Source organism: Fukomys damarensis, unplaced genomic scaffold, assembly GCF_012274545.1.
Source record: "Fukomys damarensis isolate Sample0158 unplaced genomic scaffold, DMR_v1.0_HiC HiC_scaffold_17, whole genome shotgun sequence".
Taxonomy (NCBI): Eukaryota; Metazoa; Chordata; class Mammalia; order Rodentia; family Bathyergidae; genus Fukomys; species Fukomys damarensis.
The window spans coordinates 78651149-78665930 of NW_022900929.1; the positions used below are offsets into that span (position 1 = coordinate 78651149).

The following is a 14782-nucleotide window of genomic DNA, read 5'->3' on the forward strand; positions in this document are numbered from 1 at the left end:
AAAGAATGAAAAAAAATAAAAAAAAAAATTAAAAAAAAAAAAAAAAAAAAAAAAAAAAAATCCATAAAAATGTATCACTTGTTTTTAAAACTATTCTTTTAAAAATAAAGTTTGAGACGTTTTTTGTGTATTCATTTTGTGGTGCTGGAACTTGAACCCAGGGCTGCATGCCTGCCGGGCAGGTGCTCTGCCCCTGAACTATACTCTTAGCCCTTTCAAAGACAAAGATGAGGACAGTTGAGCAGCTGAGGTCAGGTGGTGGAGGGGCTGACGATTTTGTTGTAGGTTGTGTCTTTGCTGCTGACTGCTTTTGTCACAAGGGTACCAGGGAAAGGTGGTGGTTGGGGGATTCTTCAGCAGGCAGCTAGTTCCTCTGAGACTGTGCATCTAGGAGATGGGGGTGAAAGTAGTGTTGATATAAAACTCTTTAGAACCTGTCACCGGACAGACTGCGATCATAAGATGTTTGAAGACGTTGGTACAGTGGAGCTTGATTTCTAGTGTATTTTATTACCCATACTTCTTTTAAACAAATGTGCAGGGTTCACGCGAAGAGAATGTTTCTTTTGCAGTGTGTGTCTTCGGAGCATTAAATACATGTAGATTACAGTGACAAAAGCAGGTTCTTCTCAAAGCAAGCATAATTTTCTTTAATGCCTTGACACGTTTTTCTTTAAAAATAAAATCTGTTTATGGAAGAAGTCACTGAGAATAAGTCAGTTTGCAATATTGACTTTTTGCGCAGTGAAAATCTTTCAGTGTGGCAAGGTCCCTGTTGCTCATTGACCTCTGAGGATCATCCTGATTCTAAGGTCTTTTAAATGTGCTGAGTTTTTCCTGTGGTGTGATTTACTTTGCCACTACATGGGGAGAATCTTGTGCTTGGGCTCCTCCTATGAGTCCTCTCCCTGCCCTCTGCCTCATGTGCTTGGTTTCTTTTAGTGACATTTAGAGAAGCTCTGTATTAACACATCTTCACCTGTGTCCTTAATAATGCCCTGCTGAGTTGACTACACAGCTTTTCTCCCTTTAAGTTCTTGAAATTTGTACTTGGTTAGGATCTCTCTCTCTCTCTCTCTCTCTCTCTCTCTCAGGACAGCACTGTGAGAAGAGGCATTGGGAAGATGATGCCTAGAGTTTGGTGAAAATCGTGACCATCTTAGGGTAAATTTCTTGCTAAACTACCCAGTCATGGTATGGTTTGTACTCCCCAATCCTAGGGTGAGCACAATCCATGTTCCCAAAAAGGCATTGGCAAAAGTACCTTAGTCATTGGCTAGAAACCAGATTTCAGCTGTACCTGTCATTGTGAGGTGCTTGTCAAACTTCCACTCATCCATTTCTTTTACATTCATGTCAAGGATGAGCTAGTCTGTGGGTGTCGGAATGCGACTAGAGGAGATTGGGCTGGCGGTAACAGAACCAGAAGTCAGTCAGAGGGAGAGAGATACCTTGGTGTCACTTTAGATCACCAGCCAGAGCTCCAGGGTAGGAGGAGACCCGCTCTGTGAGTGGCTTTGCAGAGTCTGTTGTAGAAGTGAACAGGTGGTAAGGTGGAGGTAGCATGGAGTGATGGAAGAAACAGGAAAAAGAAAATCTTAAAGTTCCTTCATTTGAGCCCTCAAATTGGATTCAGGCCGACTTTGCTTGCTTCCTAGGGCAGAGTTCACACACTGTTGGTGCATAGAATGCTTCTGGTAAGTGTGTGGAGCCAGACTTCCATTGCTGATTGTGGTCTCAGCAAGTTATGCCGTCTCCCTGCGCCTCTTCCCTCATCTGTAACTGGGATGAAAACAGACCTGCCTCTTAAGGGCTCTTCAGTACTTTAAGCAAATTCATGTGTGCGCACACTTAGCCTGGCGCCTGGCGAGGAGAGCTCCTCAGTTCGCGTGTGCTGCTGCTGTAATTAACTGGAAGCAGACTTGTTTTGCAGCGCCTTCTCTTGGCATTCTGTTGATTTGCTTCAAAGGGGCAAGGCGAAATAACCGCACATCTCCACTGTCCAGGCTCTCCTTCCTGTGTTGTGACAGAGAAATAGATGCTAGTTTCTGAGACAGGCAGGACTAGAGGGAAACCCTGAGGTCCATGGCATGACGGTTTTGCCAGCAGGTTCTTGCCCAGAGCAGAGGGGAGATGGGGGAGTGAGTATCCGAGGAAGCTTGGTCCCCTATGATTTGAGAGTTCACTTAGCCCTGGTTGCTGCCAGGACAGGGGCAATGTGGGGAGCCTCTGTTTTTTAAATCCTGCAGCAGTGGTGGTGAACCTATGGCATGGGCTCTGCTGTGGGCTGTTACCTTTGAAAGCTCTAAAAGGTTCACCATCCTGTCCTATTGGTTGTTGTTCACTTTGGTCTTCATTTATTTTATTTTAACATGTTGGTTTTTGTAAATCAAAGAGCATTTTGTTTCCGCAGTAGAGCTTAATAATTTATTTTTAAATACTTTCTGATTTCCCTTGTAATTTCTCCCTTGACCCATGCATTCATTATTTAGAAGTATGTTGTTTAATTTCCTAATACTTGTGATTTTTCTAAGCATCTAATTTATTTCTAATTTAATTGCATTGTGGTCATAGATGTCCAATCCCTTTTAACTGTTTTTTGGTTTTTGGTTTTTGGTTTTGTACTGGGGATTGAACTGGGGACCTTGTGCTTGCTAAGCAGGCACAGGAACTACTGAGCTAAATCCCCGGCAACTGTGTTGTTGTTTTATGGCTTGCCATATGGTCTGTCTCAGTGAAGGAACTGTGTGTATTTGAAAAGAAAGTACAGCTGAATCTGGTGTCCTGTCATTGTTCTGTGTTGTTCTGAGGGAACTTTGTAAAGTTGAGAAGTTGATTGAATTAGCGGTTTTAGAGGCGGAGAGTCCATCCTGAGGTGGGACCCTGTGTGACTGAGGCACGTTGTGCAGGAGCCTTTTCTGTCTCCGTCTCTTCTCAGAAAGCCGCCACACTCGGTCCTGGCAGCTGCACCCTGACGCCCTTCTCCAGCCCGGTCCCCTTCTGAAGGCCTCCACCCTGCACACCCAGGTCACCTTCAGACCTTAGCAGTGCATGTCATTTAGGACGTGTTGTGAGTGTTGCTGGGACCTTCACTGTTTCCTTGAGGTTTTAGGGTTTAAGTGGTAACAGTTACTGGCTGGGTGTGGTGGCGGCAGCACTCTTCAGGGCCAGCCTGGACTATACATCGAGACCCTGTCTCAAAAGAAAGTTGTGACAGTCACCAAGAGAGAATGTTAAGTCTCTAACTGTATTGTTTGTGCCATTATCTGCTGTGTGTATTCTGAAATTCTGATTTAAGGCATATAAACATTTCTGTCTATTATAAATAAATTCCCAATGAATTGGCCTCATTATTATGTTTCTCTTTACTCAGCTAAATTCGGCATCCTGAAGACAGCTAAAGCTGCATAGTCTGTGTTCTCACTTTTGCGTCTTTGTCATTCACTTCAGCCTGTCTGATGTCTGTATGTCTCATGTTGAGCTCATGTGCTGGGTCTTACTCGTTCTGGCGATTTCTGCCTCATTATTAGTATTTTTCTGTATTCATATTTAGCATAATGATTGCTATCATTGGGCTTAGGTCTGCTTTTTTCTTTGTGTCATCTGTTTTTCATTTCTTAGTTATCTGGCTTCCTTTGAGTTTCCATCTGCTTTTCATTTCTTAGTTTCCTGCCTTCGAGTTATTCTGTGTAGAATTCCATGTTAACCTGTTAGCTTTTAATTACATTACATTTTTAAAAAGTAGCTCTGTAGGGATTTATGTCTTTTCTGTTTTCTCTTTCCACATTATGATGTATGTGTATGTATATAATAATATCTATTCCTATAAAGTATAAAGGCCTTGTAGCTATGTGTCTGTTTACCACCCTTTATACTTCATGCATTAGTTGTCACATATATCACTCCCTCATACATTACAACTATTTTTTGTACTGGGATCAAACTTGGGACCTTGCGTTTGTGAGGCAAGTGCAGTGCCACTGAGCTAAATCCTCAGCCCATTAGAACTTTTTGTTAATAATAAAGTTATAATTTTTGCACATAAGAGCTGGGTGTGGTGGCGCTTGCTTTTGGTCCTGGATTCTTGGCAGGTTGAGATAGGAAGATCACAAGTTTGAGGCCAGCCTGAGCAACTTAGTGAGAACCTGTCAAAAAGTAAAAAAAACAACAGGCTAGGAATGTGGCTTAGTGGTCAAGTCCCCCTGGATTCATCTGTAGAACTGCAAAACAAACAAAAGGCATGTATAATTTAAATAAATTAAGATGAAAGAAACATACCTAATATATTTAACATTTCTGCCTCTCCCCATTCCTTCCAGATACAGTTTTCTATCTAGAATCACTTCCTCTCTCCTGAAGAAGTTCCATTGGCATTCGTTTGATTGTTTCCTGTACTGGGAATTGAGAACTCAGGACCTTGCGCTTGTGAGGCCAGGTGCAGGAGCCACTGAGCTAAATCCCTGGCTCCCATTAGCATTTCTTTTAGTACCCATCTTTTGGGAACAAATTCTTGATTTTCATTTATTAGAAGATATCTTTATTTATTTCTTCTTTATTCAAAGGCTGCAATGGACTGGCCTGATAAACAACTTGGATTATGACCAAACTGTGTTTTAACTGATAACCAAAGTCTTGAATTATGTAGGACCCAAATGCCACTGTGCTTCCAGATGGTCTCAGATACAGACTTAACCCCTACAGAGCTCTGGAAGGAACATGACACATCCTTTCCTGTGAGGGGTTCATTGGGAAATCCCTGGCCATTGTCTCTCTAAGGACACTTGAGATTGGCCTGTTTACAGCAGAGAGACTTGGAAGGCGATGTAGAGGAGCCTGAGCCTTTAACTGACCAATTTGAGCTATAGCCAGCCCTTGTGAGCAAATTCAGTTCGTAAATCAAGGCCCACTGTATTTTCATTAGATATACAGGATGCTGGTTTCTGCCCCTCCTTTCAGCACTTAAAGATACTCTGTTGGGCATCCACTATTTCTGATGTCGAAATGTGTCTGTCACCTGTCATTGATCCCTTGTATATCATGTTTTATTTTTGTCTGATTCAAGATTTTCTCAAGCTGGGTGTGGTGGCACACACCAGTAATCAAAGCACTGTGAAGCTGAGGCAGGCCGATTGGGAGATTAAGGACCTCATGGGCTACTTAGGAAGACCCTGTCTCAAAAAAGAAACACATTACCCCCTGTAGCCTTGTTTTGACTGTGATATGATTTGGTCTGGGATCCTTTACCTTGCATTTCTCTTGTTTGGGATTCACAGAGCTCCCTCCATCTATAAAGTCATGTCTTTCATAAAATTTGGAAAGGTCATTTGTCCATTATTTCTTAAAAAATTTCTTTTGCCCCATTTTCATTCTCTGCTGGGACTTCAACTATACACTGGTGATCGCCACACCCTCAGCATACCCGTATGGCCATATTTTTCTTCTTCATTATTTTTAAATTGTTCTTTGTTCTTCAGATTGGTTAATTTCTGTTGGTCTGTAAGTACTTGACTGTTATCTCCAGTTTTCAAGTGAGGGTTTCTCTTTTTAAACATGTTTCACTTCAAGAATTTCTGTTTGGTTCCTTTTTTGGTAATGTCAATTTCTATATACCGTGGAGGTTTCCTGGTTGTTGATTTATTACAAAAATATTTTTCACTTACGTCCTTGAGCACAGTGGTAGTAGGTGCTTTACAGTCTTAGTAGAACTTAGTAGACAGTGCACTGTCTGGTTCTCTGGCTCTGTCCACACTGTTTGCAGACCCCCACCTGCTCCTCTGAAAGTCACAGGTGTTACTGGTTGTACTCAGGGCAAACAAGGCAGCAGGGGCTTGGTAACATGTATTCCCTGGCACGTGCTTATAAGTTAACGGAATAATTCCGAATTCCTTAGTATTTACTAACTGTAATTAAGATAACTTTAATTTCCAACAAGTTGGAAATTTCAGTGTAGTCATCCTTAAAAAAACCAAACAGCTTTTTTTGGTGCCACACCCCTATAATCTCAGCATTCTGGGTGGCTAAGGCAGGGGGCTCACAAATTTAAACCTAGCCTGGGCTAAAGCGGGGCTGGGGCTGGGGAATATCCTGGGTTCAATCCCGGTACTTCAAAAGAAAGAAAAGAAAAGCATGGCCTGTTTGCCTTGGTGATATTCTGGCTCTCCCCCAGTACCGTGTGAAGGCTCCGTTTGGCTCTATATCACAGACCTGGCGTTGGAACTGTTTCTTTTGTGGGGAGAAGTAGGGGCTTGTAGGTCCTTTGAAAAGGGAATTGCAGCAGATTTAAATCATGAGAGGTCCTGGGTTCAGTCCCAACACCGTAAAAAAAGAAAAATTTTACATAAAGATTGAAATTAGTGAGCAGGAAGGAACATTAAGTTACTCAACTTGAGTGTGCAGAGTAGCTCTTTGCAAGGCTTTTGTTCGTTGTGAGGAAAGCCAGCTGTCCTGGGAGGCATGCGTGTGAGCCCTCATGGACCTGGAGCAGGGCGGTGTCCAGCTCACGTTCCTCTGTCACGCCAACAAGATACATCGTGGCTGGTTTTTCAACTAGATATGAAGAAGCTGAAGTTCGGAAAAAGCTCGAAGAGAAAGACCGACAGGAGGAAGAGCAGTTCCAGCAGCAGAAGCGGCAGGAAGCGGGCAGAGAGGACGGTAGTACGACAGCTAAAGGTTCTCCGGAGAATGTGTTGGATTCCAAAAGCAGTCCCCAAAAGGTACTTCACATCTGTTGTGTAAAGTCCAAGTGTGCTTCTCGTGGTCAGATGATTTGCTCAGGAGGAGTTAAGTAAAGTATTTTTTAGGCCACAGGGGCCAAATTTAAAGTGTTTTAATTAGAAATTGAATTAAACATTCCAGTTTCAGTTAATTCCAGGGATTTTTATGAGCTTCTGCAGCGAAATGTTTTGTCCACTCATTACATTTCTAGCAGCCATCATAAACTTGGTCAGAGTGTAAGAAACTGCATTTGAGTGGTGATGGAGTGTGTCCACGTTCTGGGCCCAGTCACGCTTTGCTTAATGGTTCTGGGACTCAGTTTCCTCACTTGCCAAACAAAGATCTTGAAATAGATGATCTTAAAGGTTTCTTTCTAGCAATGAAACTGACAGAGTCCGGTCTGTCCCCTTCGGGACCTTGTCGTGTGTGACCATGACACTGCTTCAGAAGGTGTGTGTGGCTCGGATGGCTGCTGTCCCCGAGTACCAGGACTGGAGAGGGCGTCCAAGAAGTGAGAAGGGACTTTCTGTGGAGGGACTTTATTAACTCTTGACTGTGTTGCCTTCTCAGCAGTGGTTGGTCACTCTGTGTTATTTTTACTTTGTTTTGTCTTTTTATTTTGGAAAGTGAATACAGTTAAGCCTTTTCACTCAAACTTTGTTCAGCTAACATTTGCCATACTTTTAAGTCTGTATCACAGCATGTTCTAGGCTCATGTACCATTTTACTCCTAAGTATTTTGTTATATATCTCACATTTCTTAATAACCAAGGTCCTATTTTCCCACCTTACAAATTAGTAATTCTTGATATAATCTGATATTCCGCCTAGTTTTAGATTTAGGTACTTGTTTTAAAGTGATTTTTTCCACTTTAAAGTTGATTTGTTTGAATTAGGATCCAAACCAGAGTGGCTGTCTGGTCGATACGTCCCGGAAGTCCCTGAAACGGAGGTGGTGGGCCTGTGGCACATGCGCCACAGAGGGCTGTGTGTTATTAGCGAAAGCTCTAAAAGGGTCCCCATCACTGATGTAAAATAATCTCCATTTGCGATTCTTCTTCTTCTCATTTCTCTCTTTTTTAAAGAGACACGAGAGGGACTTACTGGAAGTGGACGTAGGGTGCACTCACAAACAGAGTGCTGGTCCTCAGAAATGAGGCATCCTCTCATTTTTCATTTAACGGGCTGGGCTTTCTAATTCTGGGCTGTGAGCTGCATTCTTTGTCTATCTGGCTGCTTCTTCCTTGTGTCATTTAACTTAGTTTTCTGTTTCCCATATTGCCTTTATTGCACATACAGTCAGTTTCAAGTTTTGTTTTGTGGCAAGAATGGTCCTCATAATATTGTGTGCTGCATTTGTATCCTCTGCGAGGCACGTAATTTTTATTTTGTTACTATTAGTGGTGCGAAATTGATGCATAGATTCAGGTGAGGCCTTGGTTTTCCCATCTTTAAAATAAGTACTTTACAGGATTATTCCAGGTTGTTTAGGTTAGGAAACATAATTAACATAAGGAACACTTTGGATACATTTCCTTTAATTATGTAATGGAGGACACTGAGTACTTTCTAATTAAACACTACATTTGTATAGCAGTTTGTCCTTTTAAATTATATTTGACCTTAATTGAAGAAATGTCCTATGATCCTGATATGCTGCTAGTTATTCTAGCTGTTGTCTATGCCACAGTCACTGTTGAGTGCCATTTTGTTTTTTTTTCCTTTGTTTTGGTTCTGGGGATCGAACTTGGGACCTTGTGCTTGTGAGGCAGGTGCTGGAACCACTGAGCTAAATCCCTGGCCCTTGCTAGTACCATTATTGTTGATGTGTGTTTCTATAAAATATCATTATTCAGTACACTTCATTTCTTAGGCTTTCCCCTTCATTGAAGTATTAAAGTTAAGCCTTTTTTTTTAATTCCCTGTGCAACAGATCAATGGTGAAAAGAGTGAAAAAAAAGAAACTTTAGAGAAAGGTAAGTATGTTCTCTTTTTAAATTCTTATTGAGCGCTTTAAATCAGAATAACTTTAGATTCTATATAGTAAGGTTCTTAGCATTGTGTCCAGACTCTTACAGTTTTTCTTAGTTTGTACAGTTATAGCAAAATTGCCTGAGATTCTGTATCTGTTTACTGTGGGACATATTTATTAATAATTTTAGCCTGATGTGATAGAGTATGGGACTATGCAGTTGAAAACATCAAAAGTACAATTTGTACTTGTTTTCTTTTCTAGATGCAGTTTAGTATAGTGGTTTAGAACATGGTCTCTGAGAAGTCAGACTGCCTGGGTTTGAAAACTGTCTCCTTCTCTGAATTCTGTGTGATCTTGAATGTGTTTCTTAACCTTTTTAACCTTCATTTCCCCATTTGTAAAGGGGGGACAATAACAGAACCTGTTCCATGGGGTGTTGTGAGGATTGGACAAGTTACTATATGTAACATACAGTAAAGTTTTAAGCATTAGCTGTGGTTACTATTTACAACTACAGTTTGGAGAGTCGTGAGGTCTCACTTGCTGGGAAAAAACTAAACTGACAATTTGGATGTTACTGTAGGAGGTATAGTCAAGACTAGGAAACTGTTTTCATCTACTAGAAGTTTTTCCTGTCTCTGCAAAGATTTAACTTAAACATAATTATATGTAACATTAAAATAAATTCTCTACTGAAAATATTGCTGTAGAACAATTTTTAAAATAACTGAGTAGGGTGCCTTCTTGGAAGCCCTTGCCGGGTCATTCCAAGGTTACTTTTTACCCATTTGTCCTTCTGCATCTCCTGTTTAGGGCCCCACTCTCTCGGTGGTGACGGGGCCTGTTGAGCGTGTTTTGTTGTCAGAACACACTCAGTGGTTAGAGGGATTGGTGCCTGTTAGCAGCAGGGGGGTTTGTACCAGAGGGCTTTCCCTTCTGGTGGTGAGCTGAGGAGAAACAGCAATGTGGGAACATTTATTTTGTCAGGTCCTGTGCCCCATTAAATCAGTAAATAATGTCAGTAGGTTTACCTTCTTTCTTGTTGGATTTCTTAGAGAAAATAAAACAGTCCTTCTCCTTTTTGACTGAGAGCCAACGACTGAGCATGAGGCAGAGTGAGGAGTGGTGGGCTCTTTCTTACTGGCCAGGTAGTGATAGATCAGGCTCTACAGCCCTGGGCCTCGGGGTGCAGTGAGCTGCCACCGCCCACAGCACCCCAGGCAGCACGCTGCCAGGGAACCGTGTCATGCCGATGGGACAGTGGGGGCATAAATGCTAAACTTCTGGGCTGTTACTCAGGAATACTTGAAAATCTTAAAAGTTTTTCAGATATACGTAATAACACCCATCGGAGACTTTTCAAAAAGAATTTAAGCCTTTTACGAATTTCTGAACAATAGACATATTTTCCGATGAACAATTTTCCATTTCTCCTGTCTTGATTTTTAAAAATAGAATTATTTTCATAATGTACACATTAATTTTCCTTATTTTATACCAGTAACAGCCAACACAGGGTGTAACCTCAACATCACGTTTTGATTTTTTTTTTTTTTCTTTTTGGTGGTGCTGGAGAATCAAACCCACGGCCTTGCAAGTGCTAAGCAAGTGTTCTACCATAGACCTGAAATTTTTACATTTAACACTTTGTAAACAAAACATGGCCCTGGTTTCTAGGTACTGTAAATACTAACACAGACGACATCTGATGTGAGGTTAAGAGATAAGTGGTACGATGAGAAAGCAAGTGTGATTCTGAGTACACTTCGCTGTTCTAGTAGAAGCTGTGTTTGTCCTGTGTGTAATGCTATGCTAATGCACGCAGCTGGTGTTTATTGTCACTTATCCTGTCTCTCCATTCCAAGGAGCAGTCACAGCGAAGGAACTGTACACAATGATGTCAGATAAAAACATCAGTTTGATGATAATGGATGCCCGAAGAATGCAGGATTACCAGGATTCCTGTATTGCTGATTCTCTGTGTGTTCCTGAAGAAGCCATCAGTCCAGGGTGGGTTGCTGAGTATTTAGATTGGGGGCGGGCTGCGTAGCAGTAAGCCTGCCACCCGGCCCACTGGCCATAGAGAAGGTAGTCGGTCTTTTCCTGTTGCCTGTTTCCTTCTTTGCTTAGTATTGACAGGCCTTATCCTTTGGAAGAGCAATCTCAAACACCCCCTGGCTATTGTCTCCTAGCTGCAGCATTTGAGTTGTATTAGAAATGAAGCAGAACTGCCCTTGCCTGACTTCTTCTGTCATTTTCTGTCCATAAGCTTGTGGATCATAAGTACCAAATTTTGAACTAATTGAATTGTTTTAAAGGTCAGAATTCCCCAAACTGTTATCTGTGATAAGATGTACAAATATTTTTTTAGAAAATGTATAGCTAGGGTTGGAGTGTAGCTCAGTGGGACTGCACCTGCCTGGCAGGCACAAGGTCCTGAGTGGTCCCCAGTACCAGGAAAAAAAAGTATAGCTAAATGATTAACAAAGTATTAATATAGTCTCTGTGGCCAGGTTGTATCAGATAACTGTCATTTGTTATATTATTTCTAGCTAGTGGCTAAACCTCACTAAGCCCATTTCTATTTGTAACATGGGGACTATAATATACTGCCCACTGCATAGAAGTTTCGAGAAGTTCATGTGAGATACTTTATACACACCACACACACACTTAGCACAGTGCCTGACACTAGTAAGAGCTCCCCCTTCTTTTTTAGTAAAAAAGGTGTAAAGTTACTTCATGTGTATATTGCAGACTAAAAATCATTGTGGCATAGTGGCAGAGCTGAGCTTGGATGTGTACACCCAGGGTTGTCTCCACTGTTTTGAGCATTTTTAAATCAATCTTATTTACAGGATTGGATTAGTTGTCTGTAGTTCTAGCCATGTGTGTTGGCTCCCACTTGTAGTCCCAGATACTCAGGAGGCAGAGGCAAGAGGATTCTGATTCTGAGACCAGCCTGAGAACCTGTCTTGAAAAAAAAATATTAAAGAGGGATGAGGATGTTGTTCAGTACTGGAGCACCTGCCTGGCATATGCAAGGCCATGGGTTCAGTCACTAGTACTGACAAATAAAAATCAACCATTCTAAGGCTTACCAACAGCATTAAAAGCTTGGATTTTTTAAAAACTAGATAAAATTTTCATAGCTCTTAGCATATTACAGACCCTTGGTAGATATCTGACCTGAGGAATAGTGTGTTTTGACCAAGTTGTGGAGTGTTAAGTTTAACCAGGCAGATCCAAATGTATTCCCAGAATTTGAAAAGACAAAGTTGTAGTCTTTGGATAATCTGTATCAATAGAAAGCTGGTGGTCTTTCTTGAGTTTGCAGTCAGGACTTGTGCGAATCTCAACGATTTTAGGTTGAAGATGAAAGAATTGCACATTAAGAAAATTATTCCCTTATAATTTGTTCCAGGAGGCCTCAGTTGGCCAAAGCTGTTTCAGTTTTAGCTGCTGCCCCTTCATAATATTTCCTAGGGCTCCCTTTCTTACAGAGAACAAGCCTTATAGGCTGGACAGAGGCACTGTGGTCCTGAGGGCTCACTCTGCCCAGCAAGCCTCACTAATCCTGACTCACATGAGCGCAGGTGCCCTTTGCACCAGCCCCAGAGCGTGACAGGCACTGCCCTCGGTTACAGGCCTTTTCCTCACCCACCCCAGAAACTGCCTGTTTTTTTTCCCCTTGAAGAGCCAAAGTGGCTTTTTTTCCTACTCTAGAAGCAAGCAACACTTCACTCCATGGAACAGGATAAGCGTTCCGATGGACAGAACACGAAACTCCCAATTCCTAAGAGAAGATGCTTGCTTTGTCTGTCTCTCACGGTCTGTGAGCTCGTGTGGGCTCGCGCTCTGCAGTCTTCACGGCTGGCTGCTCAGGTTTTGCCTGGTGTTTCAGGGTCACCTCTGTTCTGCGCTGAGTTGCAGTTCCTTTATTCTTATCGCCGTGTGGTCGTCACTGTGAGCATAGTCAGCCTCTTTTTAGGCTTACTTAACCTATTGGCTCTGATGCTGTTTTCCAGGGATATAGGAACATACAGTTTCTTATTAAAATAAGTTTATTTCAATAAGAGATGATTTTATTTATTTTTTGGTACCAGGGATCAAACTTGGGTCCTTGTGCTTGAGGCAGGCAGCAGAACCACTGAGCTAAATCCCCGGCCCAATGAAAGATGATTTTAAATTGAATTATTAATAGTTAAATGACATTTAAATGTTAAAGCAGACTTGGTGTAAACTGAAGCTGGCACATGATGGACCGAGGTTTGGCAAGTGCTGGTTGATAGAGTTGTTTCTCAGAGTGTATGTAGAATATTAATCCTGAGAGCAGTATCTAGGCAGATATATCACTGGAGTTGAAAATGGACCCTAAGAATATCACATCTTATTTTTCTCGTTCTTTGTACCAGGCATCTGTCTCTAATATCAGGAGGAATTATGACTACTAATTTATTCAGTAGTACTCAGATGGAATCCAGGGCCTCACACATGCTAGGCAAGCACTCTACCACCAAGCTTCATCCCCAGGCCTGGGAGGCATTTTCTCTTATTTCTTCTTCTGCCTCTCCTCTTTCTTTACTTCCTAGAAGATAAAGTAACCGACATTATTAGGAATAGGATTTTTTTAAAAACACCCACACCATTTAGTCCTGCCTGTGGGTAATGTCTTCCCAGTCCTGCTCTGCTTGCCACTGTCATCAGTCGGACATTAACAGGCCTACTGTGTGCTAAGTGCTTTGCCAGAAATGATGGCGCTTCTTACCCAGAGGGGCCCATTTGTATTACTCATTTAGCAGATACTTACAAGCACTTAAAGTGAGCTGAGTCACTGTGATTTCAAATGCTGGAGCTAAGTCATTGAACAGATACAAATTATTGCCTTCATTGCACTTTAATGGGGAAATAGGGCGGGTAAGACAGAAGGTAAAAACTTACAAAATGGGTAATATGTCTGATGAGTGCTGTTGAGGTGGCAGTGGAGGGAGCATGTGTGTGTGTGTGTGTGTGAGTGTAAGCATGTGTGCATGCGTGCGTGTGTGCATGTGTGTTGGGGTGGGTCTTAACATTTCATCCAGTGAGGCCTCAGAGGCAGTTATTTCCAAGGCTGGAAGAGATAAGGGAATAATGATGCAGATAGATACTAGTGGGGAAAAGGGTTCCAAACAGAGAGGCAGCAAAAGCAGAGGCCCTCCCAGTGCAGGAGCACACCCGGATGAACTGGGAGGCTCAAGGAAGCCAGCGGGCTGGAGGGTGTGGCGAAGGGGCCACTCCCGTGTCAGGGTCGGCATGGTGTTACTGGCCATTGTGAGTGAGGACTCTTGCTCTTACACAATCAAAAGATGAGGGGAACAGCATGCTGTAATGCAGCACTGGTGTTCTTCAGAGCTGATTGGAAGAGGCAGCAGAAAGGGCTGGGGATTTTAGCTCAGTGGTGGTGGTGCCTGCCCAGCAAGCGCAAGGTCCCAAGTTCCATCCCCAGTACCAAAAAAAAAGAAAAGCTGGAAGAGGAAGCAGAGTAAAGTAGCTGAGAGCATAGACCTGAGCTGAACTGCCTAAGTTTTCATCTTGCCTCCATTATCAGTTGTAACTTGGGGCAAGTTAACCCCTTTGTGCCTGGATTCTGCTAAGATGGGGTAATGTCTACCTTATAGGTTGTTGTGAGAGTTTAGGGAGTTCAGTGGAAAAGGATCTGGAACAGTATCTGGCACATGGTAAATGCTCTATGTTAGGTGAAGTTTTTACCATTGAATTACTGATTATCTGTGTGGATAAGAGGACTGCTAAGTGAATAAAGTTAGCAAGGTGTTCCCCATTGCTTATTTTGGCTGAGAGCTGTGCCCACATGACTCTCTGGTTTCAGTTTGGGCTCTTGAAAAGAAAAAAAGAGGGGGCCAGGATTGAACCTCCTCTTTCGGTCTTGAGTAATTATTACAGTCCTTTTCCAACGTGCAGTAGTGAGAGGGTTAAAGGTTTTAGGTTACTTAATAGACAGTGGACCCTAGGAAGGAATTTTCTTAAAACTGGCCTGCTGTGGTACAGATTAGAAGAAAACTCAGTGTCTTCCATTAGTTTACTAGGATCTCATCA

At 42.2% G+C, this 14782-nt stretch overlaps 1 protein-coding gene across 1 annotated transcript in view; it reads left to right on the top strand.

Annotated features, from left to right (window-relative positions):
- The window catches only part of Usp8 (ubiquitin specific peptidase 8), a 55616-nt gene that overhangs the window by 12850 nt on the left and 27984 nt on the right, over window positions 1-14782 (top strand). Inside the window, exons 6-8 of the mRNA XM_010638666.2 lie at window positions 6551-6713; window positions 8648-8690; window positions 10555-10699. Of these exons, the coding sequence (XP_010636968.1) occupies window positions 6551-6713; window positions 8648-8690; window positions 10555-10699 (351 nt within the window). The remainder of the gene's footprint in view (window positions 1-6550; window positions 6714-8647; window positions 8691-10554; window positions 10700-14782) is intronic.